At 37.2% G+C, this 21617-nt stretch overlaps 3 protein-coding genes across 3 annotated transcripts; 2 read left to right on the forward strand and 1 right to left on the reverse strand.

Annotated features, from left to right (window-relative positions):
- Window positions 1-347: 347 nt before the first annotated feature.
- Window positions 348-7226, reverse strand: LOC113536768 (wee1-like protein kinase). Its single transcript, XM_034308534.2, has 11 exons — window positions 7108-7226; window positions 6689-7012; window positions 6419-6585; window positions 4907-4949; window positions 4525-4697; window positions 3100-3368; window positions 2937-3017; window positions 2768-2853; window positions 2517-2687; window positions 1753-1898; window positions 348-1641 (listed from the first exon to the last, which is right to left on the reverse strand). Exons 2-11 carry the CDS (start codon window positions 7010-7012, stop codon window positions 1545-1547), a joined length of 1557 nt encoding a protein of 518 aa, XP_034164425.2. The 5' UTR covers window positions 7108-7226; the 3' UTR covers window positions 348-1544.
- A 4081-nt stretch (window positions 7227-11307) lies between these two features.
- Window positions 11308-12591, forward strand: LOC113536733 (hydroxycarboxylic acid receptor 2-like). Its single transcript, XM_026930866.3, has one exon. The coding sequence runs from the start codon at window positions 11568-11570 to the stop codon at window positions 12504-12506; it is 939 nt and encodes a 312-aa protein (XP_026786667.1). The 5' UTR covers window positions 11308-11567; the 3' UTR covers window positions 12507-12591.
- A 944-nt stretch (window positions 12592-13535) lies between these two features.
- Window positions 13536-21601, forward strand: traf3ip2b (TRAF3 interacting protein 2b). Its single transcript, XM_026930607.3, has 9 exons — window positions 13536-14012; window positions 16231-16880; window positions 17008-17050; window positions 17342-17406; window positions 19342-19439; window positions 19525-19593; window positions 20412-20528; window positions 20687-20761; window positions 21335-21601. The coding sequence occupies exons 2-9, from the start codon at window positions 16244-16246 to the stop codon at window positions 21479-21481; spliced, it is 1251 nt and encodes a 416-aa protein (XP_026786408.2). The 5' UTR covers window positions 13536-14012; window positions 16231-16243; the 3' UTR covers window positions 21482-21601.
- Window positions 21602-21617: the final 16 nt, after the last annotated feature.

Consider the following 21617-nt stretch of genomic DNA (forward strand, 5'->3'; position numbering starts at 1 on the left):
CTTTTGTGTGTGAAAATCCCAGGAGTTCAGCAGTTTCTGAAATACTCAAACCAGCCCATCTGGCCCCAAGAACCATGCCACAATTAAACTTACAGAGGTCATATTTTTCCCCATTCTGATGTTTGATGTTTGCCCTGTATCTGCATGATTTTATGCATTACGCTGCTGCCACATGATTGGCTGATTAGTTAATTGCATAAATGAGCAGGTGTACAGGTGTTCCTAATAAAGTGGACAATGAGTGCAAATTTTAATTTTTGTTACTTGCATACTTTATAAAGCAACCTTGGGTGTTAGAAAGGTGACAGATACATTGAACAAAAAAACAAACAAACAAACAGGTGGTGAAGTGTGCAAGCTTACTTTTATTATATGAAATTACAGTACAGTGAAACAATGCTGCAACTTTTAATCAAAATATGTGGCAGTTATACACAGATAAATTCCTTTCACACGGAAAGAGTGTGTGTCAACAGGCTCTGCAATAAAAAACCATTCATTACTCTGAAACATTCAGCAGCAGGTTGTGCAACAATTACTTCATTCAAGTGCTTCTTAAACACAATATGTCACAATATGACAGTCATCAATCAAACAGACATCAATTTAAATTTTTAAGATAACACAGGAAACTTCACAGGAAACTACTTCTTACAGTAGTACTGCCTTCCAATTAAATTGAAAAAAAAAAAAATTTAAAAAGAAAATGGACAATAATAAATCTTTTGGTTATTTTTTTCCATTGTAAATTTATTGCCACTTTATTTGCTATTTCTTTTTCAAATTCAAATATATGAAATTTGAAAGATTTTGTGTCATTACATAAAATAAATAATATAGTAAAAATATGATTTGTTTCATTTCCTATATTTATATCTTATTTAGTCTCCAGCTGTTTTTCAGAATATTTATCATCGCATCAATCTAAACTTCACTTCACAGCAATACTGAATATATACTGAAAACTAAATATTAGCCATATGGAAAAGCAATATATTTCAAATGACATTTGTAGAGGATATTGTCATATCGTTGAATCAGTCTAAACCTATATTTTAACCACATATCTAAGAACACATAATCTATATGGCCAAAAGTTTGTGGACACCTGACCATCACACCCATATGTGGTTCTTCCCCAAACTTGTGCCACTGGAATTAAGAGGCCAAAACCTGTTCCAGCATGACAATGCCCCTGTGCACTAAAACGAGCTCCATGAAGACATGGTTTCCCAAGGTTGAAGCGGAAGGACTCTAGTGTCCTGCAGAGAGCCCTGACCTCAACCCCACTGAACACCTTTCAACTTTTCAACAAGCTGATATGAGTGTTAAAGTCAGGTCTCCACAAACTTTTGGCCATATAGTGTAGCAATAAAAATCACATTTTTTGTTACTATGAATATATTTCCATGAATTTCATGTATACTGACATATAACTTACTATAAAGGAAATATATTCACATTCATAACTAACTGTATGGTCAAAGTGTATGCTTTTCCAAAAACAACATGGTCTCTGGTTGCAATCTGTTGCTTTTTGCAGATCAGAACGTAGTTAAACTAAGTGAGCGGTTTATCTTGGTCCTGTAAGAGACGCTCGGTTCCGCAGCTGCTGTGGATGACTGGATCTCATTCAGCTCTCTAGACATATACAGAAGCAAAGTGAGTTTAGAGAGGATGTAGACCAAATAAACAGCATTGATTAAATTGAAGCCTGGTTAATTTTACACCTCTATGAATTGCATCGCTTACTTCAGTAGCAGTGCGTTTCTGAACTTCTGTGCATGAAGCTGCTCGCGCAGGCTGTCGGCACTTAGTTTGGAGGCAGGCTGGAGGATGGCATGTTTACTGAGGGCTGAGGATGAAGGTCTGTGCACGGGGTCTGGATGAATCATGAGCTGTGATAAATATGTACAAATATTGTTAAGAAAATAGTCACTGATGAGGTGGTGTTATGAAGTAGAGTTACTGTTACTAGCCCACAGTTGGTTATTCCTGAATTGTTTTATTCTTCTAATACCACAAGAATTGCTAAAAATTACAATTTGTTATTCAGAAATGAACATCACACTTTTTATCCATTTATAGTTACATTTAATGTCTGTGAAATTTAAAGCAGCTAGAAACATTCGTTCCCTCACCAAAAAACACAGCTAACATGTTACCAAGAAACCAGAACTCCTGACTTTCCTGACACTGGAGACTCCTTATATAAATGTTAAATAGACATCTCCTTGCCATTGTATTGATCTTTCTTCATTATATAACAACAGTGTTAATCTGTGTATTATTAATCTTAGATTATTTTGGTGCTTTCACTGTACAAATCCCTGTGAATTAGCTGTTACTATAGAAATGATAATGTATTTATTTCAACCCATCAGAGCTGCTGTTATAGGAAACTAATCAACACTTTCTGACTACAGTCTCGTGTTGGATGTCTGCTCACAACTGCTAAATGCAAGAAACCTCACATGCATTATGCTTCTCATAGACGTCTCATAGACGTAACAAACCTTGAGTAGTTGTTGAAATTCTTCTGACAGCACTTGAGCTACAGTTGGGAGTTTCCCTCCACGTATGGCAAGCCACGTTTCCCCATTCCTTGGGAGTGCTTTTGCCCCACAGGCAGTTAGCACTGTCAGCGCCAGCGCAAAAACATCTGCTTTAGGTAGATTCCTGTAGTCCTGAAAGACTGGCATGGTTAGTTCATCCAGTTTACATAAAAAAATAAATTACAGTAGATTAGTAAAGAGGAGCAATTTACCTCTTGCAGGACCTCACTGGCTAAAAATCTGCTGTCTCCCTCTTGCACTCTTGGGCTGCTAACGTGAGTCACATGACTAAGATCTCCTAAAGAAGGAAACAAAAAGTGTTATCACCATAGTCAGCTATCGTGCACACTGCAAACAGGAAGTGGAAATTTTGCTACAAACCTATTTTGTACACAACATCTGCATCTGATCCATCGACGTCTGCGTTACGAATGGCTGCTCTCCTTGATATAAATATATTACCTGCAAACAGAGAGGACATGATGCTTTAGAATAAATCACACCAGATAAACCAGGTCTACATTATTAGATCTGTCGAACTTACTTGGCTTGATGTCCATATGAGCGAGAGAAGCAGAGTGGATGTACTTCAAACCCCGGGAGACTTGCAGAAGCAAATCTTTCAGCTGAGCTTCAGAGAGGAGCTTCAGGGTTCTCTGGTTCTCCGTGATGAGCTGCTCGAGCGTTCCTCCATCGCAGTACTCATTCTGGATCAGCATGTGTTCATCCTCTGACCATGCAGAGTAATACCTCACCACATGGGGGTGCTGTCCCAACACGGCATGGGCAAACACCTCGTGTAAAGCGTTCTGCCTGTCAGGAGAACCACATTTCATTTGTTAATTCATGCGTATTCACTAAGATGGTTTCAGTAAGAAGTGCAGCAAATATCCTATCAGAATAGTATCAGTTAATAATATGCCAATGTCACTAACAGGCCATAAGTTAGTGGGCATAAGTATAAGCAGTTAATAATAATTTATGGTCAATAACAATTTCTGACAATTCCACACACACTTATGGAGCTTTAGACCCATTTCAGGTTATTCGCTCAGGTTAAAAATATTCCCTAAAATGTAATCTATTTAAGTCATTTCATGTCTGTGTCTACATTTGCTCTAGAAATAAATACATGTTCTCTGAACAGAAATAGTCATTATGGTTTGAAATTAACACAAGCATTCATTCATTGTCTTATGTTAAAATTTCACATGTGAGCAATACAAGAAGGTGCATTTCACTATGTTATCCCCTGAAACTGCACATCGAGTACATCAGTGGCATTGTGTGAGTAAACTGTGAAAATAAATGAATCATCAGAAAAACCACATGCAACCAAAAAAAAGACGTGCACTACATGTGAAAAACGTGTGAGACGTAACGTGTCTAAAAACCACACGTGTAAATTTCAGATGAGAATTGTGGCTGTTCACGTGTGGAATTCGTGTGACTTTTCTATCAGGGCTGCCTGTGCTCGTGCTTTTGCAAATCAAGCAGGAAGTGTGTATCATGTAGCAACGACTTCCACTGTCTGATTAAATGTTATGAGAGATAAAAGACGGATGTCGAAAATAAACTAAAACAGTAACACTATAAAAAGATTATGAAATTATCTTGAACATAGTAATTTTAACTAGTATGTCCTATTATCCTATAAGATTACAATAAACCAAATATATGATTATTAAACCCATTTCTAGACATTCTTACTAAATGTCTTGCTCTTTTGGTAGACAATTTTTTCTCATTTTAAGCACTTATTTTTAGAAAGAAGCAAATCTGCCTATATAAAATTTAAAGCCTCAAATGAATAAAAACCTCCAAAAACAGGCTGAATAATCTTATATTTGATTTATAATAATCTCATAATAAGAAATATTAGATGAGTTTAATATTGGATGAGGATCAAGATCCCATTTTCTTGCAGACCAGGCACACCAGGCGAACAGAACTCTGAAATTATACTTACTCATCCACAGAACCCGCTAACGGCCTCTTGATGCGCTTGATGGCGTAGATGCACCCATCAAGTCTTTTCACACACTTGAAAACAGCCCCAAACTCTCCAGAGCCAATTTTCTCCAATTCGTAGAACTCAGATGTGTAGCGAGATGTTGGAGATGTCACTACAACACTCTTTCTCTGTAAATTAAAAAAGGTTTTGTCATGTCTTCAGATACAATCTAATAAATAACAGGCAGAATAAATGATATTTGGGGAAAAGCTGGTGGTCCTGAAGGGACTTGGGAGTGTTTGGTGATTTCTACTGTTATGTACTATAACATCACCAGATGTTTGAACCAGGAATTAACAAACTGTGCTGAAATTTAGTGTTGCTGTAAAGTATTTACCTTTAATGGAGGAATGAATTCCTCTTCAAAGTCCTCGCATGAGCTGTAAAAAAAACAAAAAAAAACAATCATGTTACACAGCCATTTGTATTCTGTAGAAGTAAAAGGCTCCCAGTCTTCTCAAGGAAGACATTATTTACAAGACTTATTACAATTATTTTTGGTTTGATAAATGACACAAGGAGCTGCTTCAAGCATCACTCCTGTCTGGGGAACATTTTGCCAAATGGGCATTGGTTAGATGAGCACTGTTATCAGAATGGATACATCTGTTCAAGTAAAAAACTCTTACTACTAGTTCAGGCCCAGTAGAATTGTTGGAAGTTGGGAAGTGCAAGGCCTCTTTTAAACTTAGGGTGTTGGAGAACTGATTTCTTGAGAAACATTGGCTTGTTTCCCCAAAGAAATGAACACAAATCAGAATATGTTGAAAAAGGGAGAGGAACATGAGCAAAATAACCATTTTAACAAGATTAATGTGACCCACAAGAGATAAAGGAAGCGAGGTCTATCTAGACATATCTAACTTGGATTTATCCACCAGTAGTTGAAAATTCCTAACAAATAAATTATTATATGAATTTGTAAAGAAAACTCCCAAGTATTTAAATCCACCTGGTGCAATCTTAAAGGGAAAAAGAGAATATGAAAGTTTCCTGACCTCAGAGTAAACAACAAAATAGCTCGCTTTTTTTGCAAATTTATCTTTTAGCCAGAAAATTTGTCCAAAGTGTCCAAAATTATGGATAAGGAAGAAACGGGATTAGAAATGTACAAAAAAAGGTCATCAGCATAGAGAAAAAGTTTATGACCTAAACCATAGCGTAAAATTCCCTCAAAACCGTCATGGATACGAAGCCAGGTAATATTTTTCACTAATAGTACTATAATGTGTAACATATGCTACTGTATAATGTCCTAATACTGAATGTGTCACTGAAAAATAAATCTCCTTGTGTTTCTAAGTTCATGGTTCTCAAAGTGAAGCATAACCAGGATGTCTGCGATTTCTTATATTTAGTGAAACTGCTGGAAAACTCTTCTGTTCCTTGTCACTGGAGTGATTCCTTTCATTACGTATCTTCCATGTAGTCTACCGCAAAGCTTTAAAGGTAATTATGGTCCACTTGTGTACCTTAATTCTTTTTTAATCCAAAAAACCAGGTGACATATAGCTACAGAAGGTGAAAGGTACACAAGATAAAGGTACCAAACCAACAACAAGGAAAGGTACAATTTAGAAAATTTTTTTCTGAAAGTGTAGCCTAATTTTATTGCACACTTTTAAATAATGTGCCTAATTTTATTGCACACTTTTAAATAATGTGCCTAATTTTATTGCACACTTTTAAATAATGTGCCTAACATTTGAATAGTTGTGAGGTGTATGTTTGATTTTTTTTTTTAACAGGGATTCCCTGGCTGCAAAAGGTTTGAGAACTCCCCGTTCTACATGAGTCTATGTGCTTTTACAGTTTCTTGTAAATCTGAGTGAATATACAGCACACTTACTCTTTCTGATGGATTCTGTTGTGGTTTCTCTTTGCGCTCACAGTTTGGATGAGAAGTGAGTCTGGAGTGAATGGGTTTATATTAATCCCTTGTCTTTTTATCTCTGATTTTGGAGTGACGGATGAATGAAGTCTTTCTCTCTTCTGTAAAGAATGATCTCTTTTAGACTGAAACACAAAGAGGAAATATTTAGGAATTAATAATAACCATGTCACACAAAAAAACCCCGGAATCTGTGCAGAGAATAGTAGCACGTATGCTGTTTATTACATTGTAAGATTTTCTGATGCGTCTGATGGAGGTGAGACACTGCCGTGGTGGAGACGTGTGTCTGTGTGAGATGTCTGATGAGCTTCTCAGCGTCTCAGGGTCTCTCAGGTCAGCTGTGAGCAGTGCAGGGGATTTTATGGAGCTCAGAAAGTCTTCATTTAGGTTCCTTTCATATTCTTTACATTCAGGACTGTTTCTGAGAAACTCTTTACACGTTGTGTGGTGTGGCAAAAATCTCAGCTCCTCTTCAATTCCTCTGCAGGTGCTGTCCTCTTCACCAGCATTGAAATTCAACCTCTGGCGAACTTGTCTCATCCTGGGCATCTGTAACGGGAAAAAAGAGTCTAATTTAAGATATAAAATCCTCCCTTCTGCATTGATATCAAGACTAAGTGAGTGTACAGAAATCAACGCACTACCTTTCCTCACAATGTGTTTCCCCAAAATGTTGCACCAAGCCAACCACACTGGATAATTACTCACCCTCTGCAATGACAGTGAATTTGAAATGCGGAATGTTTTTAATAGGATACATGCAGTGGGCGGGGCAGTCATGTGACCACAATAGTGCATCAGAGAACAATAACGTCTACAGAGGCTTGTGCATGATGACGTCCCATTAGGAAAAAATGGATCAAATAAATGAATAATAAATTAATTCAGTAAATATAAATGATGAATTTACATAGTTACAATATATAATTATAAAAACTAAATTATAAAAGTATAGTTTATGCAAATTATAGAATAAATAAACAAATATATATATATATATATATATATATATATATATATATATATATATATATATATTACATTTATAAATTATATAAATTACAATTATAAACCCAATTACCGTATAAAAAAATTAGGTTTAAAAAGTATTAAAGAGCAACATGATTGAAAAGGATTTAACGTAAGCATAAATATATGAGTATCTTTTGCTTTATTACTGTATTTACACACAAATGTTTTGAATAGATATGCAAAAACATTAAGTAATCAAAATTCCATTTCGGAAAAGATGTATAAGGTATATTTCATGTAATGCTTTCCGACATTATCTGAATTATAAATATTCATTGTTACTTGTTTTAAAAATGTCTTTTATTTGATGTAATATGTATTTTCTGTTTCTTCATACATCAGGCCCTGCTTTATGATTTTCATCTATGCAGTTCATTAGGTATCTGTTTTTTTGTTGTTGTTTTTTTTAACTTGGAATGAGATAAAAAAAAAAAAAAAAGATAAAAAGCATGTAGTACTTGCAAGTAAAATCTCACCAGGTGTATTTTAGAGATTTATTTTGCTATTTTTGCAAATAGAAATTTTAATATAAACTGCAGAATCAACTGTTTGACAATTTCATCAAAGATAAAGCTACATGAAAACCCAATCAATAATTTTTCTATAGTTTTATTCATCTTAATGTTGTTTTAATACAATAGTCCATTGAGGTTCGAGTTTGTCATTTAGGTAATCATGCCTGGACATGTCTTGACTGCTCTCTTCATTTTCCTTTCCTTACAAATCAGTCTGATATCAAACAAATATTATCTCTAAATAGGATTCCACCTGAAAGTAGATCTCAGTATTCACTAGGGAGCTCTTCACAACAGAAGCAACAGATTCACATGTTTTATAAAGTTCTTTATTTTTAAACACCCAGCCTTTCTGATCTTTCATAAGAACATTATCAAAAATATGAATTTAAACAGGAAGCTCTAGGAAATAGTCCAAGGTTTAACATTTGGGCAAAATAAGCACACAAAATGTAGTATTTTAATGAGAGTTAATGTTCCAGTTCTGCCATGGCTCCTTGCTGTATAGTTGATGCGATTCTCAGCTTCCTCCAGAGTGATCACTGAGCTGCATGAAAGAACATGACCCATATTGAAGATTAGTAATAATAAATACCAAAAAAATCCACAATTAAACTCCAGAGGACATGTATACACTATAATGCTTTAAACATGACTCAACATGTTTTTTTTGTCAATGCCTTCTGAACCCCAGGATGGCTTTTGAAGTTCAACAGCTTTAATGACAACCTTGATTAGGTGTGAATTTAAAAACTGTTCTGTTTAAACTCTAAATAAAAGAACTTCACAGCTTAAATAGGTGCTAATGTAAGTGAGAAATACGCCAATGATCACATCATATTTGTTACTTCAGTAAGTTATCATGATTAATCTTTAAGCAGGGACAAACAAAATGTCCATATCACATGACTATCCTCTTTAAGACAAAACACTGTTGTTCCTCTTTTGGCTGCTCCTGTTAGGGTTCGCCACATTGGTCCGCGTATTTGATTTGGCACAGTTTTTATTGCCAGATGCCCTTCCTGACGCGACCCTCCCCAATTTTTTGTCTCGGCTTGGGACCAGCACTGAGAGCGCACTGTTGCACACAACCCCAGTGGCTGGGGCTGGTTCCCTGGCCGTGAATCAAACCCAGGCCGCAGCAGTGAGAGCGCTGTTGATAAGGAGACAGGTCAGAGGCCTTTGCTTTGCTAATTACTTATAACAGATCAAGGTATGGGTCTGGAATCTGAATATTTTCTTTTACTCCTGGGCTCTTAATCTACATACTTCAACATGGGAGAGGTCTTCAAAGTTACACAAACTCCTTTCAAAAACAGGTGTATTTATGTTGAGCTCATGTGACACTTAGATTTCATACAGGTATTCAGCTAATTTTGTGACTTCTGATGGCAATTGCTTGCACGAGAACTAATGTAGGGGCTTCACAGGAACAGGGGTTAAGACTTAGACAATTCCTGTGTTTTTTATTTATAGTAATTTTGCCAACATATTGGTTTTTCAACCACTTCAATATTATGGGTTATTTTGTGTAGATTCATGACATATTATCTCAGTTAATTCCATTTCAGTTCCAGGTTGTAACACTACAAAATGTGGAAAAGTTTAATGGTGTGAATACTTATGCAAGATGTGCTATAGACTGCTGTGACATCCAGGGTGCATTCCTGCCTTGCACCCAGTGTTCCTGGGATGGGCTTCTGATTCACTGCGATCCTGACCAGGACGAAGTCCTTACTGAACATGAACAAAAGAAGGAATTACTAAGGAATGAATGAAAAAAATGAATGAATGATGAACAATTCAAGATTCTACATTCAAGATTCAAGGCTTTGTCACCTGCACATTCATAGCTGGTACAAAGGTGCATTGAAATAAGATGCGGCAAGACTGCTCAACAAACAATAAATATACTATACAGCAATATGCAATGGGTACAAGGTAAGGGAGAGTGCAAGATTACACACGAAAGAGCATTCAAAAAATACACATATGAAAAGGTATGCATGTATTTATTTATGTAAGTATGTATATACACACTAAAGTGTCCAGTGCATGTGCAAATATATGAGCAATGTCCTGGTGCTGTGTGTATATGTATGTGTGTGTGTGTGCATTAGTGTTAAGAGCTGGAGTAGTGCTCAGGAGTTCAGTGTTCTAATGGTTTTGGGGAAGAAGCTCCTCCTTAATTTCTCAGTCCTGGCCACATGGTTGTGGAGATGCTTTCCAGACCATAGTCGTTGTCCATTGTTGGGTGTGCGGGATCCTTGAAGATCTTAACTGCTCTGGTCCTGCACCACCTGGTGTAGACATTCTGCAGGCTGGGCAGTGCTGACCTGGTGATCTGTTAAGGAGTCCTCACCTTCTGCAGGGCTTTGCAGTCCTCGGCACTGCAGTTCTGCACTCTCTCCACTAGGGTCCTTCTGACCCCTCACAATAGCAGGGCTTCGTGCAACATCCTTTGTTTATATTCCAGTATGATAAAAATGACAACATGGTCAGTTTTACCAAATGCAGGTAGAGAAGTGGCTTTGTAGCTCTTCTTGATTTGAATGTAGCAGTGGTCCAGTGTCTCTTCCCCCCTGGTAGGGCACGAGATATGTTGGTGGAGGTTTGGCATGACCTGTTTAAAGCTAGCCCTGTTAAAGTCTCTGGCCAGGATGAGTTCAGTATACTTGATAGTACACAAGGGTAAGCCACGTTTCGGTGAAACAAAGGATATTGCAGTTACTTACGTCTCGTTGGAAACAAACTCTTGCCCTGATGTCATCCAGCTTGTTTCCAATAGACTGTACATTGGCAAGCAGTATGCTGGGCAGAGGTGTACGGTGTGCTCCTGCTCTTAGCCTGTTTTGCACACCTGAGTGTTTTCCTCTGCATTTCCTACATCTCCTCTGGGGTGCTCCCCTTGTTTTGGTCAGTGTCTTGGCAGAGTGATCACTGAGAAAAGTGTCTGCTAACTGGTAAGTGAGCTTAAAACCTATATTTTAAAGTTTGCTATGATCATAATTGACAAGTACCAAGGATGTGGGTGCAAAAGAAGTAAGTAAAACTGATCATGGGTTATTATATGGGCCATATGCCTTTTTGGAGCATATGGTTAGCACATGTTTTGATGTGTAGCATTTATTTCAACTTACCATAACCAGATTATGTATATTTTTTTCTTTTCTTTTTTCAGTTGGATTTAACAAATAACTAAGACACATGAACATATTTTTAATATAAGTTTAATATAAGACTGAATTCAAAACCACAGCTGGAGTTTATCAAGCATCGTTGGGAATAAAAAAAGTTTTTAATCAATTTAGAACAAATGCAAACCACATTCACTGTTTATTCTGTGTCTCGCTAATGGCACGTTCATGCATGTTGCATGCCACGGTGCACTGTGTCTTTATCATTTGTAAATCATAATAGCGGTGGTGGGTGGCCAGTATTTGGATATTTTCTTCACCTATGTATTTGCCTATGGCATCTACTTATTTGCCTGTTATGTAGTTATAAAACAGCACTGTAAATAGTTCCTAAGTCCATTTTGCATCGGTACTGCCAATATGTCGAACTCCTCAGTTTGTTGTGTTTTTGAGTCCCCTATTTTAATCAAAGTCCTACCCCCTATTCTTTTCATGGAGTTCATTTTTGGCCTCACAGGGAACATTGTGGCCCTTTGCATGTTTTTCTTCCAAGTGGACAGCTGGAAGCCAAACTCCATCTACCTGGCACACCTGGCTGTGGCTGACTCAATGGTGCTCTTCTTCATGCCATTCAGAGCCGACTACTACATCAGGGGCCAGAACTGGATCTTCGGAGATGCCTTCTGTCGCATCCTGCTCTTCGCTGTGGCAGCCAACAGGGCTGCCAGCATTTTCTTCCTCACAGCCGTGGCTGTGGACCGCTACCTGAAGATTGTGCACCCGCTACACCGTCTCAATCGAATGAACCTGAGGTACGCCATGTGGGTCTCTGCAGGCCTGTGGGCAATAGTTTTACTTATGACAACTCAGTTGCTGGGCTTGCCACACTTTTTCAGTCTCGGCAACCACACCCAGTGTGAGAGTTTCAACATATGCTTTGACAACAGTCTATCGTCAATCTGGCACAACACTTTCTATTTGATTCAGTTCTTTGTGCCAGGTGGCATCATCATCTTCTGCACAGCCTGCATTACATGGCAGCTAAAAACCAAGACAATGGACAACACAGGCAAGATCAAGAGAGCTGTCCATTTCATTTTCGTCGTCACCATGGTCTTCCTCATCAGCTTCTTCCCAAGCACTGCCTCACGGGTCGCTATTTCGGTCCTGAAGGCCTGGTACCATGAGTGTTCACACTTCAAAGAGGCAAATCTCGTATTTTATTTTTCTCTCTGCTTCACCTATTTCAATAGTACGCTAAATCCTCTGGTTTACTACTTTTCCACTCCTGCATTCAGTGGTATCTTACAGAAATTTTTCAAAAGACTTACAGGGCAAAAAGAAGAGGTGGCTTCATGAACAGCAGTGTGGCTACAGTAACAAAAATTTAAAGCAAAAAAAAAAACCCATTAAAAAACAATGCTGTTATTACATACTAATAGAAGTGCATTTTCATATTGTGGTAATTAATGATACGGTATATGCCAGCTTTTCATAGTTAAGAGTCCTTTAAGAAATCTATAGCCAACGAACAGGTGGTTGAAGTTAACTCTGTAAAATACTACATTAATACTATAAGGTAATACTGGACAGTTCCTGCATTATGTGACATCTGGACTCATATTGACTTGCAAAGTGTTTCATTGCATGCTAAGCTTGGCATCAGTGATAAAGTTTGCATATTTGTCATTTAATCTTTCCAGGGGAATGCAGACCAGTATTCAAAAATAGGACATTCATTTACATTTTACAGGTGGTAGCAAATTAAGAATAAGCTAAAGTAAGAATCCCTTCAACGCCACACACCTAGGGATTTCTACAATTTAGAATTCTGGTGGAAATTTCTGATTCTGTATTTAGTCATGAAATTATGCTTTAATTAATCTTTCATTCGATTTATTACAAGTTCAATAAACTGTGGGTTTATTTGTGCAGCATTGTGTGCAGTTTATTTGTGTGTCTCTGTTTTTAATTGTATTACATTTCTTCAGCATAAGTCCAAAGTCAGTACTGGATGGACAATACATGATGATTCTACCATCTCTCACCATTTGTCTCTTATTACTGTGGTTACAGGCTGACCAGGTGATTAATAGGAGCTTGGGGTATTCAAATAAAAAAAAATCAAAATTAAGTAAATGTAAACAAATAAATACGTTTAGAGTATATAATAGATAATCTGATACATGTAACGAATTTGGAATATTGGACATTAGCCATAGCACTTTTTCTAAAGTACACAAACGTACAAAGTCCATTTTTATTTTGAAGAAAGTATATAAATGCAAAATTTGTGATCAAAATATGTAGCTTTTCAGGGGTATTATATTGTGTAGGATCTATCAGAGTGCACAAACTCTAATGAACAAAAAGTTATAAAGTAATAAAATAAAATAAAATAAAATAAAGTAGTAACAGATAAATACAAAATTCATGAACAAAAGTCATAACTTCTCGTTAAATAGATGAAGTTTATAACATTAAAGCATATGATAATACATGACATACAGTATGTGTATGTGTAAACAGTGAACAGCAGAAACTGTGATGACTTTACTCTGCTGCATTGGTAATTCAGCTATGTCAGCATGGTGATCTATCATAAAATACCACAGTTACCACAGTTACCTGTTTCACATACTACTCAGTACAGTTGTACACACCATGGTTTCCATGACAGCCTCTGGAAAGCCCCACCCACAGTGGGTCTAGAGGTCAGCCTTTATAAAGCCCAAATGATCTGTTTTCTGATACTTCCACTGGTGGTGCATTAATTTCACTAAACATTTAATTTACACAAAACACACACACAAAATAGATACACACATGCTCTGACTGGCGCTCTGACCATTCACCCATCCTCAAGTGAGTTTGTGATTATTTATTCATTTTATTTATTTTTATTGATGATTGCTTTTTTGGGTTAATCTGCACGTTTTCAACAAGGGTCATCCATAAAAGTCTATATATTTCAGACATTTTTACTTTTAACAAGGTTATCACCAGTAACAAGTGTAACTTATCATTTATATAATGCTCTTTTATGTTAATTTAGTTCATTTATAATTATACAATATTTACTTTTATCTTTATCAGTTTACTTATAGTCAAGCAAAACAGGAAGACTTACTACCTACTTTCAGTCAACCACCGGAATTGTCAAGATTATTAAGATTATTAAGATCAAATTTAGTCTTTTTTTTCTTCTATCAACTCAAGCAGGCCCACTAAGTAATCATAGATTGTAGCACATTGTAAGACTGACAGATTTTGTTTTATTTTCTATCTTAAGGAGGTTTTTAAAATGTGTTTCACAGATTTGAGTGATGATGGAGGTAGATACATATTTGCATAGATAAGGCTCAGTTGTGGGGTTTTTTTTGTACTTGCAATGTCTGCAAAAAAATGAACACACTGGAAGAGAGCTTTTTTTTTGCAGCTCTAAATAATTACTAGCATGTAAAGGCTTGTGCCTGGGTGTACTGTATGCAAAGGCCTAGTTTTTCACCTGTGGCACGCATATGCTGGCCTCTTTTTTGCACCACAAAACTTTGTTTTTTTTTCTACAGATTTGAAGTGTGAGCTCAGACTTTCTCTGCACTAGTTCCCATCCGTGAAGGTGTAAGAACAGAAACATAACAAATGTCAATCTCAGCACTTTTTTTTTTACCGCATTCACGGCAAATGTTACAGGCATGCTAAATCATTATTTTGCCTGTTATGAGTAATGAGTAAGATATGTGGTGGTTAGCTTCCTATATGATTCTTTAGTTACAGTAATCTTTATCACATTGAAACCTGTATAAGTTTCTCTTCTTATTTGATAAAAGGTGTCTTTGCACCTTTTAGGGGTTATTGCAATGAGAATGATCCCAACCAATATATTCAGGTCTGGTAAAAACTGGTAAAAAGTATGGGGCTTAAGTGGATCTGTTCACAGGTTTCATGCTTGGCCGAGGCAGAATGTTATGGGTTTTAAAGTGGCACTCAACTGGGCATAATGCACCACAGCCACAGGCCCTGCTTTTTTGAAGCCAACATAGAAGACATCTGGGGTTTCTACACTCTAAAAATTCTGGGTTATCTTTACAACTCAGTTGCTGTATTAAGCTTGTTGAATAAGGTAGTTTGGTTGACATGAGCCAAATTGGGTTGATAATGGGAAACCCAGCATGTAGACCTCAAAGGATACGAGTACACTGCATCAGGATTACCTGGAATTTTCCACTGTTGCCTGTCACACTGGTTCTCATTTATATATAATTGTTGTAACTTGGTTAAAGCATTCAAAATTATATTTCTCTAGACATTATGTAGGCAAAAACATTTTTAACATGTAGTTTGTCTTAATAGCCAGTGTTAGCCTCCTGACATAAACAACACAAATTAGTATTTCTTGTAAGAATATTTTCAAGATTAAGTCAAATTCTTACTTAATTATATTTACAGTAAACCACACTTTCAGCTGCGACATTACTATTAACATTACCTCTAGCAAGTAAAATTACCTCACTCTATCTCTGTAACATTATTTCAGATTAACACCTAGCACTGGAGTCAAATTAATTTTAATCCTGTGTTTGATATTCAAAACCCCTTTTTTCTCAATTTTTTTCCTTTAGATGTTTATTAAACATTAGATGTTTTTGTAGAGAAAACTTACTGTCTGAAGCTTCTTTGGTGCTCATATAAAGAAATCCGCTCATGCGACCTGCACACCGTAACCATAACAACTTGGGCATCTACAGCCTAGCAATGTAATAGTTATATAAACGTATTTTAAAAAAAAAAAAAAAAAAAAAAGCATGCTGATTCTACATCCTAACCCAACCTCACTCAGTTAATATAACCCATGCTGGTATAGTCCATGTTGCACCCATGGCTGAGGTTCCAAATTCACCCAAATTGGGTTACTTTAAACTCAGAAATTTTATAGTGTATTCTTGGATTGGGTCTGCCCTTGGGTACCAGGATATCCAAAGTAGTCTAAGACCAGTTTTAGAGTTTGTCGTAATTAAGGTTAAAAATGCGACTCAATCAGCATAAAAGAATGCCTTATTTAATATATTGGGTTTCTTTGCAGCTCCCACAGCCACATGGCTCATCAGGGTCAACATCACAAATCACTTAACTGTCCTGAGGAAAACGATGAGACACGGAGTGAGGAGTTCCAATCTGGACTTCTCCTAGCACCAAAGACCTCTCTCAATCACTCTGTTGCCCTAAGCAAGGTGGTGCAAGGACAGACTTTTAGCCACCAACACAACCCTATGAGGCCCAGTCTTACCCAGTCCTGTGTAAAATTGATCCAGCATGATCAATTAACCAGACCCTGCCAACAGGTCCTGTACCCCAACCAAGTTGATAGTGACAGAAGACATCTGGGGGTTCATCGTGGCTGGCACTACCCCACCTACAATAGCAGAAGTCCTGGAGGAGGTCAAACAAGCAGTCTACCATCGTACTTGCCCTCTACTGAGTACCAGACTTACCTGGGGGCTGGCTGTGTTTTTCCCAGTTGGCATCACTCCCATCCAGGTACACACAGCCTCAGCCTCAACAGTCTAGAACAGCCTGGCTCTCTGCACTCTTTTCTCACAGCTGGATCTTCCGTACACACCAACCAGTTGATGCCATTACCTGACCTCCACTATGGTCCAGTTCCACACCAAGTAGACCCTCAGGATTATCTCATCCCCAGGCCTGGATATCAGCTGCCCCACAGATTCAAAGGTATTCGGATATAACCCGTTGAAAACCCCTGGAATTCCATCAAGTGTAAATGTGGATAGTGTTTAACAAATATTAATATTTCACTGCAAGTTAAGTATTGTGCCTTGACTCTTCTTACATCCTACAGATCCTGAGCTATTAGGATACACAGATCCAGGTAGCACTAAAAAGTAAGTAGCTGAATCACCTTTGACAACATTGTAGTATAAAAATAAAGGGATATACCAAATAAATTGTAAGAACTTATTATTTGGGATTTGGTAAGTTCTCTATCTATTCCAGTTTGTCTGAATTTTGCTTGGACATTTCATTGAAGAAATGAAGGCATGCAAACATTAAAAAACTTTTTTCATTTTCTATATGATCAGTCTAGATTTTCCACATATCTTTATGAACAAAGTGTAATGAAATAGTGAGTGAAAAGCTCGTGGTTGTGGCTGATTGTGGTTTCCTCTCCACAGTGGTGCTGTTTCTTGCAGACCTGGCCAGAAAAGTCCCTGCAGCACACAGCTTTCTCAGGAACAGAGTGAGTGCTCTTAATAGGCCGTTGTCTAGCAGACATTTATGAGACATTAATTCCTGGCCAGTGTGCACAATGCACTACAACACAAGGCTTAGTGTTAAATAATTTTGAGCACACTTCCTCTCTGATGCTTCCTCTGTAAAGCTTTGGGGAACCCATGCCAAGAACAGAGACGAACTGAATGTGAGTTGATTTTTGGTCTTCGGTGGTTATGCTGTGCCCTGGTTTTCATCATATCTACAGCATCAATCCTTCCATATAGCGTGGAGAGGTTTAGCTTCATCACATCACTACAGGAGTTCCTCTGGTTTCAGCTATAGGTCTATTTTTATTCTCCTTATACAATAAATCACTGTGCTTTGCAATCCAATCACAGGGCTTCTCATATCACTGCTATGCTGAAGACAGACAAGTCATCCTACAAGACATCCTAATCCACAGGTGTCAGAAAATATTGAACTGCCTCTCACATTTCTTGTAAAAGTACAGAACTGCCCAACATACTTTATTTCACTTTGTATCACAGCACTTTTGAATTCTCAAATCTGATTGGTCAGAAGGTCTTCTATAACAGCAGCTCTAACAGTAGTTCTGGCTGTAATTAAAATCACATGTTTATATTTAATTCACTCATTCTAATACATTATCATTTTAAAATTTATATAAGTATATAATTCTTTTCTTTTTTCTTTTTTGTAAGGAGTCTTTAGAGTCAGCACTTCGTAACAGTCACATGTAAAGCTGTTCCTTTAGGTTTTCTTACATGGGGTTATCAGTAACATGATGAAGTGAGTTATTTGTTTTACTAACTACAAGATAGAGAAAAAAAGAGAGGTTTGTGAGAGAACAAATGTTTATAGCTGCTTTTATAGCTGTTTATATATTGTGTAGATATATAAAGATAGTCAAATCTGGGGTAGTAATTCCGTGTCAAATCAGGGCAAGGCTCAAATCAAGCAGCCTTTTCTGTCACAATATAAGCCTATCTACCTAGATAAATTTTTTTTCAATAAAAATGAGACTGCTACTTAAATTAATTGAGAAACCTTAAATGCTAACTAAAAAGTGAATATTCCACAGTCTTCACTTCACCTCTTCATGGACAGTCCATCATTTAACACACCAAAGACAGGAAAACCCGATATCCAACATAAGCCAGTTAGTTATCTATAACTATGCTCAACAATGTGATTTAATTAAATGTGATTGATTGTGCAGCCATAATAACATCAGAGTACCAGCTTCCCTGACTATAGAGACTGCTCAAATTCTCTTACAAGCTTGAATCATTTCCAGACCCGTTTCATGTGGTACACTTCCTCTACAGAGCATTCAGAATGCTCCTGCTTGCCTGAATCATAACCTCCCAAAGTTCTCTCATTTTCTAACTCCACTATTGAGGTCATGCCACTGGCTCCACGTTACAGCAGGAATCAGTTTCAAAACTTGTCTTTGCATTCAAGGCCTCAAAGTGCTCTGAACTACATTTTCAACATACCTTGGTTTGGAACTACACACGCAAATGCCAGTTCTGGTCTTCAGAGTGCCTGCCCTTTTCTTCTCTGATATTTAGTCATGGCTTTAAGATGAGACCATGCTGCCTTAATCCTCTGGTTCCTTGCTGGGGGAATCAGCTTCCTGCTCCAGTTCAAGGGCAGCATCTCCATTCTCTGCACTTCAGACAATATCTACCTAAAAATCATGACTTCTTTTTTTCCTCTGCTCTTTGGTTTATTGTTTGTGCACTTGCTTACAGAATAGACTATCAACTGTACGAAGCAGCATTAGACTCTAATCCTAACACATCCTCAGATACTTTGTACTGTTGCATCTTCAGTTGTTTGCACATTTTATAAGTCATATGACTACATGTAAATGGAAATATGCCATGGATGTACTAGTCTACTGCTCTTCCTCTCTTCTCTCTTGCAATTAAAGGAAAAGTGTTTGTTACATATGAGGTGGACAGCGAAGATCATCTTAAAGAGGTCATCAAGTTTGTGGCCTTGTTGAGGAACAATGGCTTTGACACACACGTAAGAGGATATGCATCAGCTTTTGTAGTGTTTTTCTGTGAAAGCATCCTGAAGTGATGAATTATGTCCATCTGTATGTCTCCAGATTGATGTTTTTGAACAGCAGCTCTACAGCATCAGTAAGATTGATTGCATGGAAAGATATCTCAATGAGGTAATGCCTGTAAATCTCTTTTTTTTTTTCATTTTTACTGATATTCTTATAAATGGAGTGCCTATCATTTAATATCTTATCAAAATTTTACGTCATTGCCTTATTTGATAAACACAAAATCAACGGACAGTCAATGTTACGTAAAGCCTTACTTTTTATCTTTTTATTTAATGTTGTGGAACATACACAAAACTGTTCCTGTTCTAACTTGTGTTATTCTTATGTCGTTCACTCACCAGCTTCTCTATTTTCTCTCTCTCTTGAGGCTAATAAGGCAAAGAAAAATTCAGATTCTCATGTTACAGAAAAAGTATATCACAACAAGCACTCCATTCTGAAGTCTTTCCCATTCTGAAGTCTTTCCCATGTTAAAAACTTTACTTCTGACTGTTACAAAGAGCTGACAATGGAGACACCTTCCATGAAATTAAAATAATTGTTTAATCACAGGAAGCTGCATCATATCATATTAAAACACAATCACCACACTAAAAATGATTACAGGTTTTTAAGCCATTTACTCTAGAAACAATATTTTATCAGAACAAGAGCATTAAGATAAACCTTGCAGCCAGAAGTACTTTCAGAGCTGCTGTTATAGAACATGAATCAACACCTTCTGACGAATCAGAATCATGATTTCAACAGCTCTGTGGTATAATCTTTATTAGTAAAATGTAGCAATGTGTATGATAGAAGCCATTGCATCAATATAAGTTACAGTGACTCAAAATACTTGGCAATTCTTGGCAGATTTGTGTCAAAAGCAACCATTAGTACATCTTGATTACTTCATTGCCCTGTTTGTCTTTCTGCAGAAAGATTACATGATTATCATGGTCATTAGTCTGAAGTATTTTGAGACAGTAAAAGGTGCTGGTGTAGGTGTGGACTGTGATGAGAGGACCTCAAACACTGTGTACATCCACAAGCAGGTGTGCAGTGACTCATGATTTTTGTCTTTATAGCTTCACACAAATGAATTACATGTTTACTTTTGTGACTGAACAGAGTTAATATCTTCATCCTCTTAATATTTAGAAGATCGATTCATTCCTGTAAATGTACTTCTTGTGTTTTGTTTGCTCTTCAGCTTCAGAGTGAATTCATTCAGAATGGCTGCAGAAACTTCAGGGTTGTTCCTGTGCTTTTTCCTGGGGCTAAAAAGGTCAATGTTTAGCGTAGTAGTTAAGCTTTACTGCTAGTGACTAGAGTTCAAATCCATGGTCTGCCAATGAGAAATGGCTGGCACATTGAAAAAGGCTCAGCAGCACAGTTGTATGCTTTGATTGAATGAAGGGACATAAGCATATGGCAAATGAATAACTAGAAAAGTAGCACTGACAGATTTATGACATTTGGCAGGCACCCTTATCTAGAGTGATTTACATTTATCTCATTTTATACAACTGAGCAGTTGAGGGTTAAGGGCCTTGCTCAAGGGCAGCGGTGGCAGCTTGGCAGTGCTGGGATTTGAACTCATAACTGTCCAATTGGTAGTCCAATGCTGAGATATGCAAAGGGTAGAATTTCACTGTATTGTACTTGAGTACGTGTGGGAAAACCCTTCACATAGTGAAATTCTGACATTTTCTACTTTATATAGTTCTGAAAACTACTGAAATATGTTTTCCTTTTGCATGTATTTTCAAAAAGTTTGAGATGTTATATACTATATATTATAATCATATAATAATAAACACCCTATTTTTCCATCTCTTATTTTGCTTATGGTCCTCAGAGCCACGTTCCCTTTTGGCTGCAGAACACATATCTGTACAGCTGGCCTGGGGACCAGGACGATATTCTGCGCCGGCTCATGCGAGTGGAGAAGTACAACCCTCCACCTGTCGGCTCACTGCCCACCATCTTCTCCACGCCTATCTAACTAGCCCAGACGCAGTAGGGACAACAACAACAGTGCAGCAGTGTCTTAAAACTAAAATTTGGCCAGCTGTATGATGGGACATGCACAGTCAGTATAGATACAGGTGTTAAATGTCATGCTTGCCATCATGTATAAG

Source organism: Pangasianodon hypophthalmus, chromosome 11 (assembly GCF_027358585.1).
Source record: "Pangasianodon hypophthalmus isolate fPanHyp1 chromosome 11, fPanHyp1.pri, whole genome shotgun sequence".
In the NCBI taxonomy this organism is placed as follows: Eukaryota; Metazoa; Chordata; class Actinopteri; order Siluriformes; family Pangasiidae; genus Pangasianodon; species Pangasianodon hypophthalmus.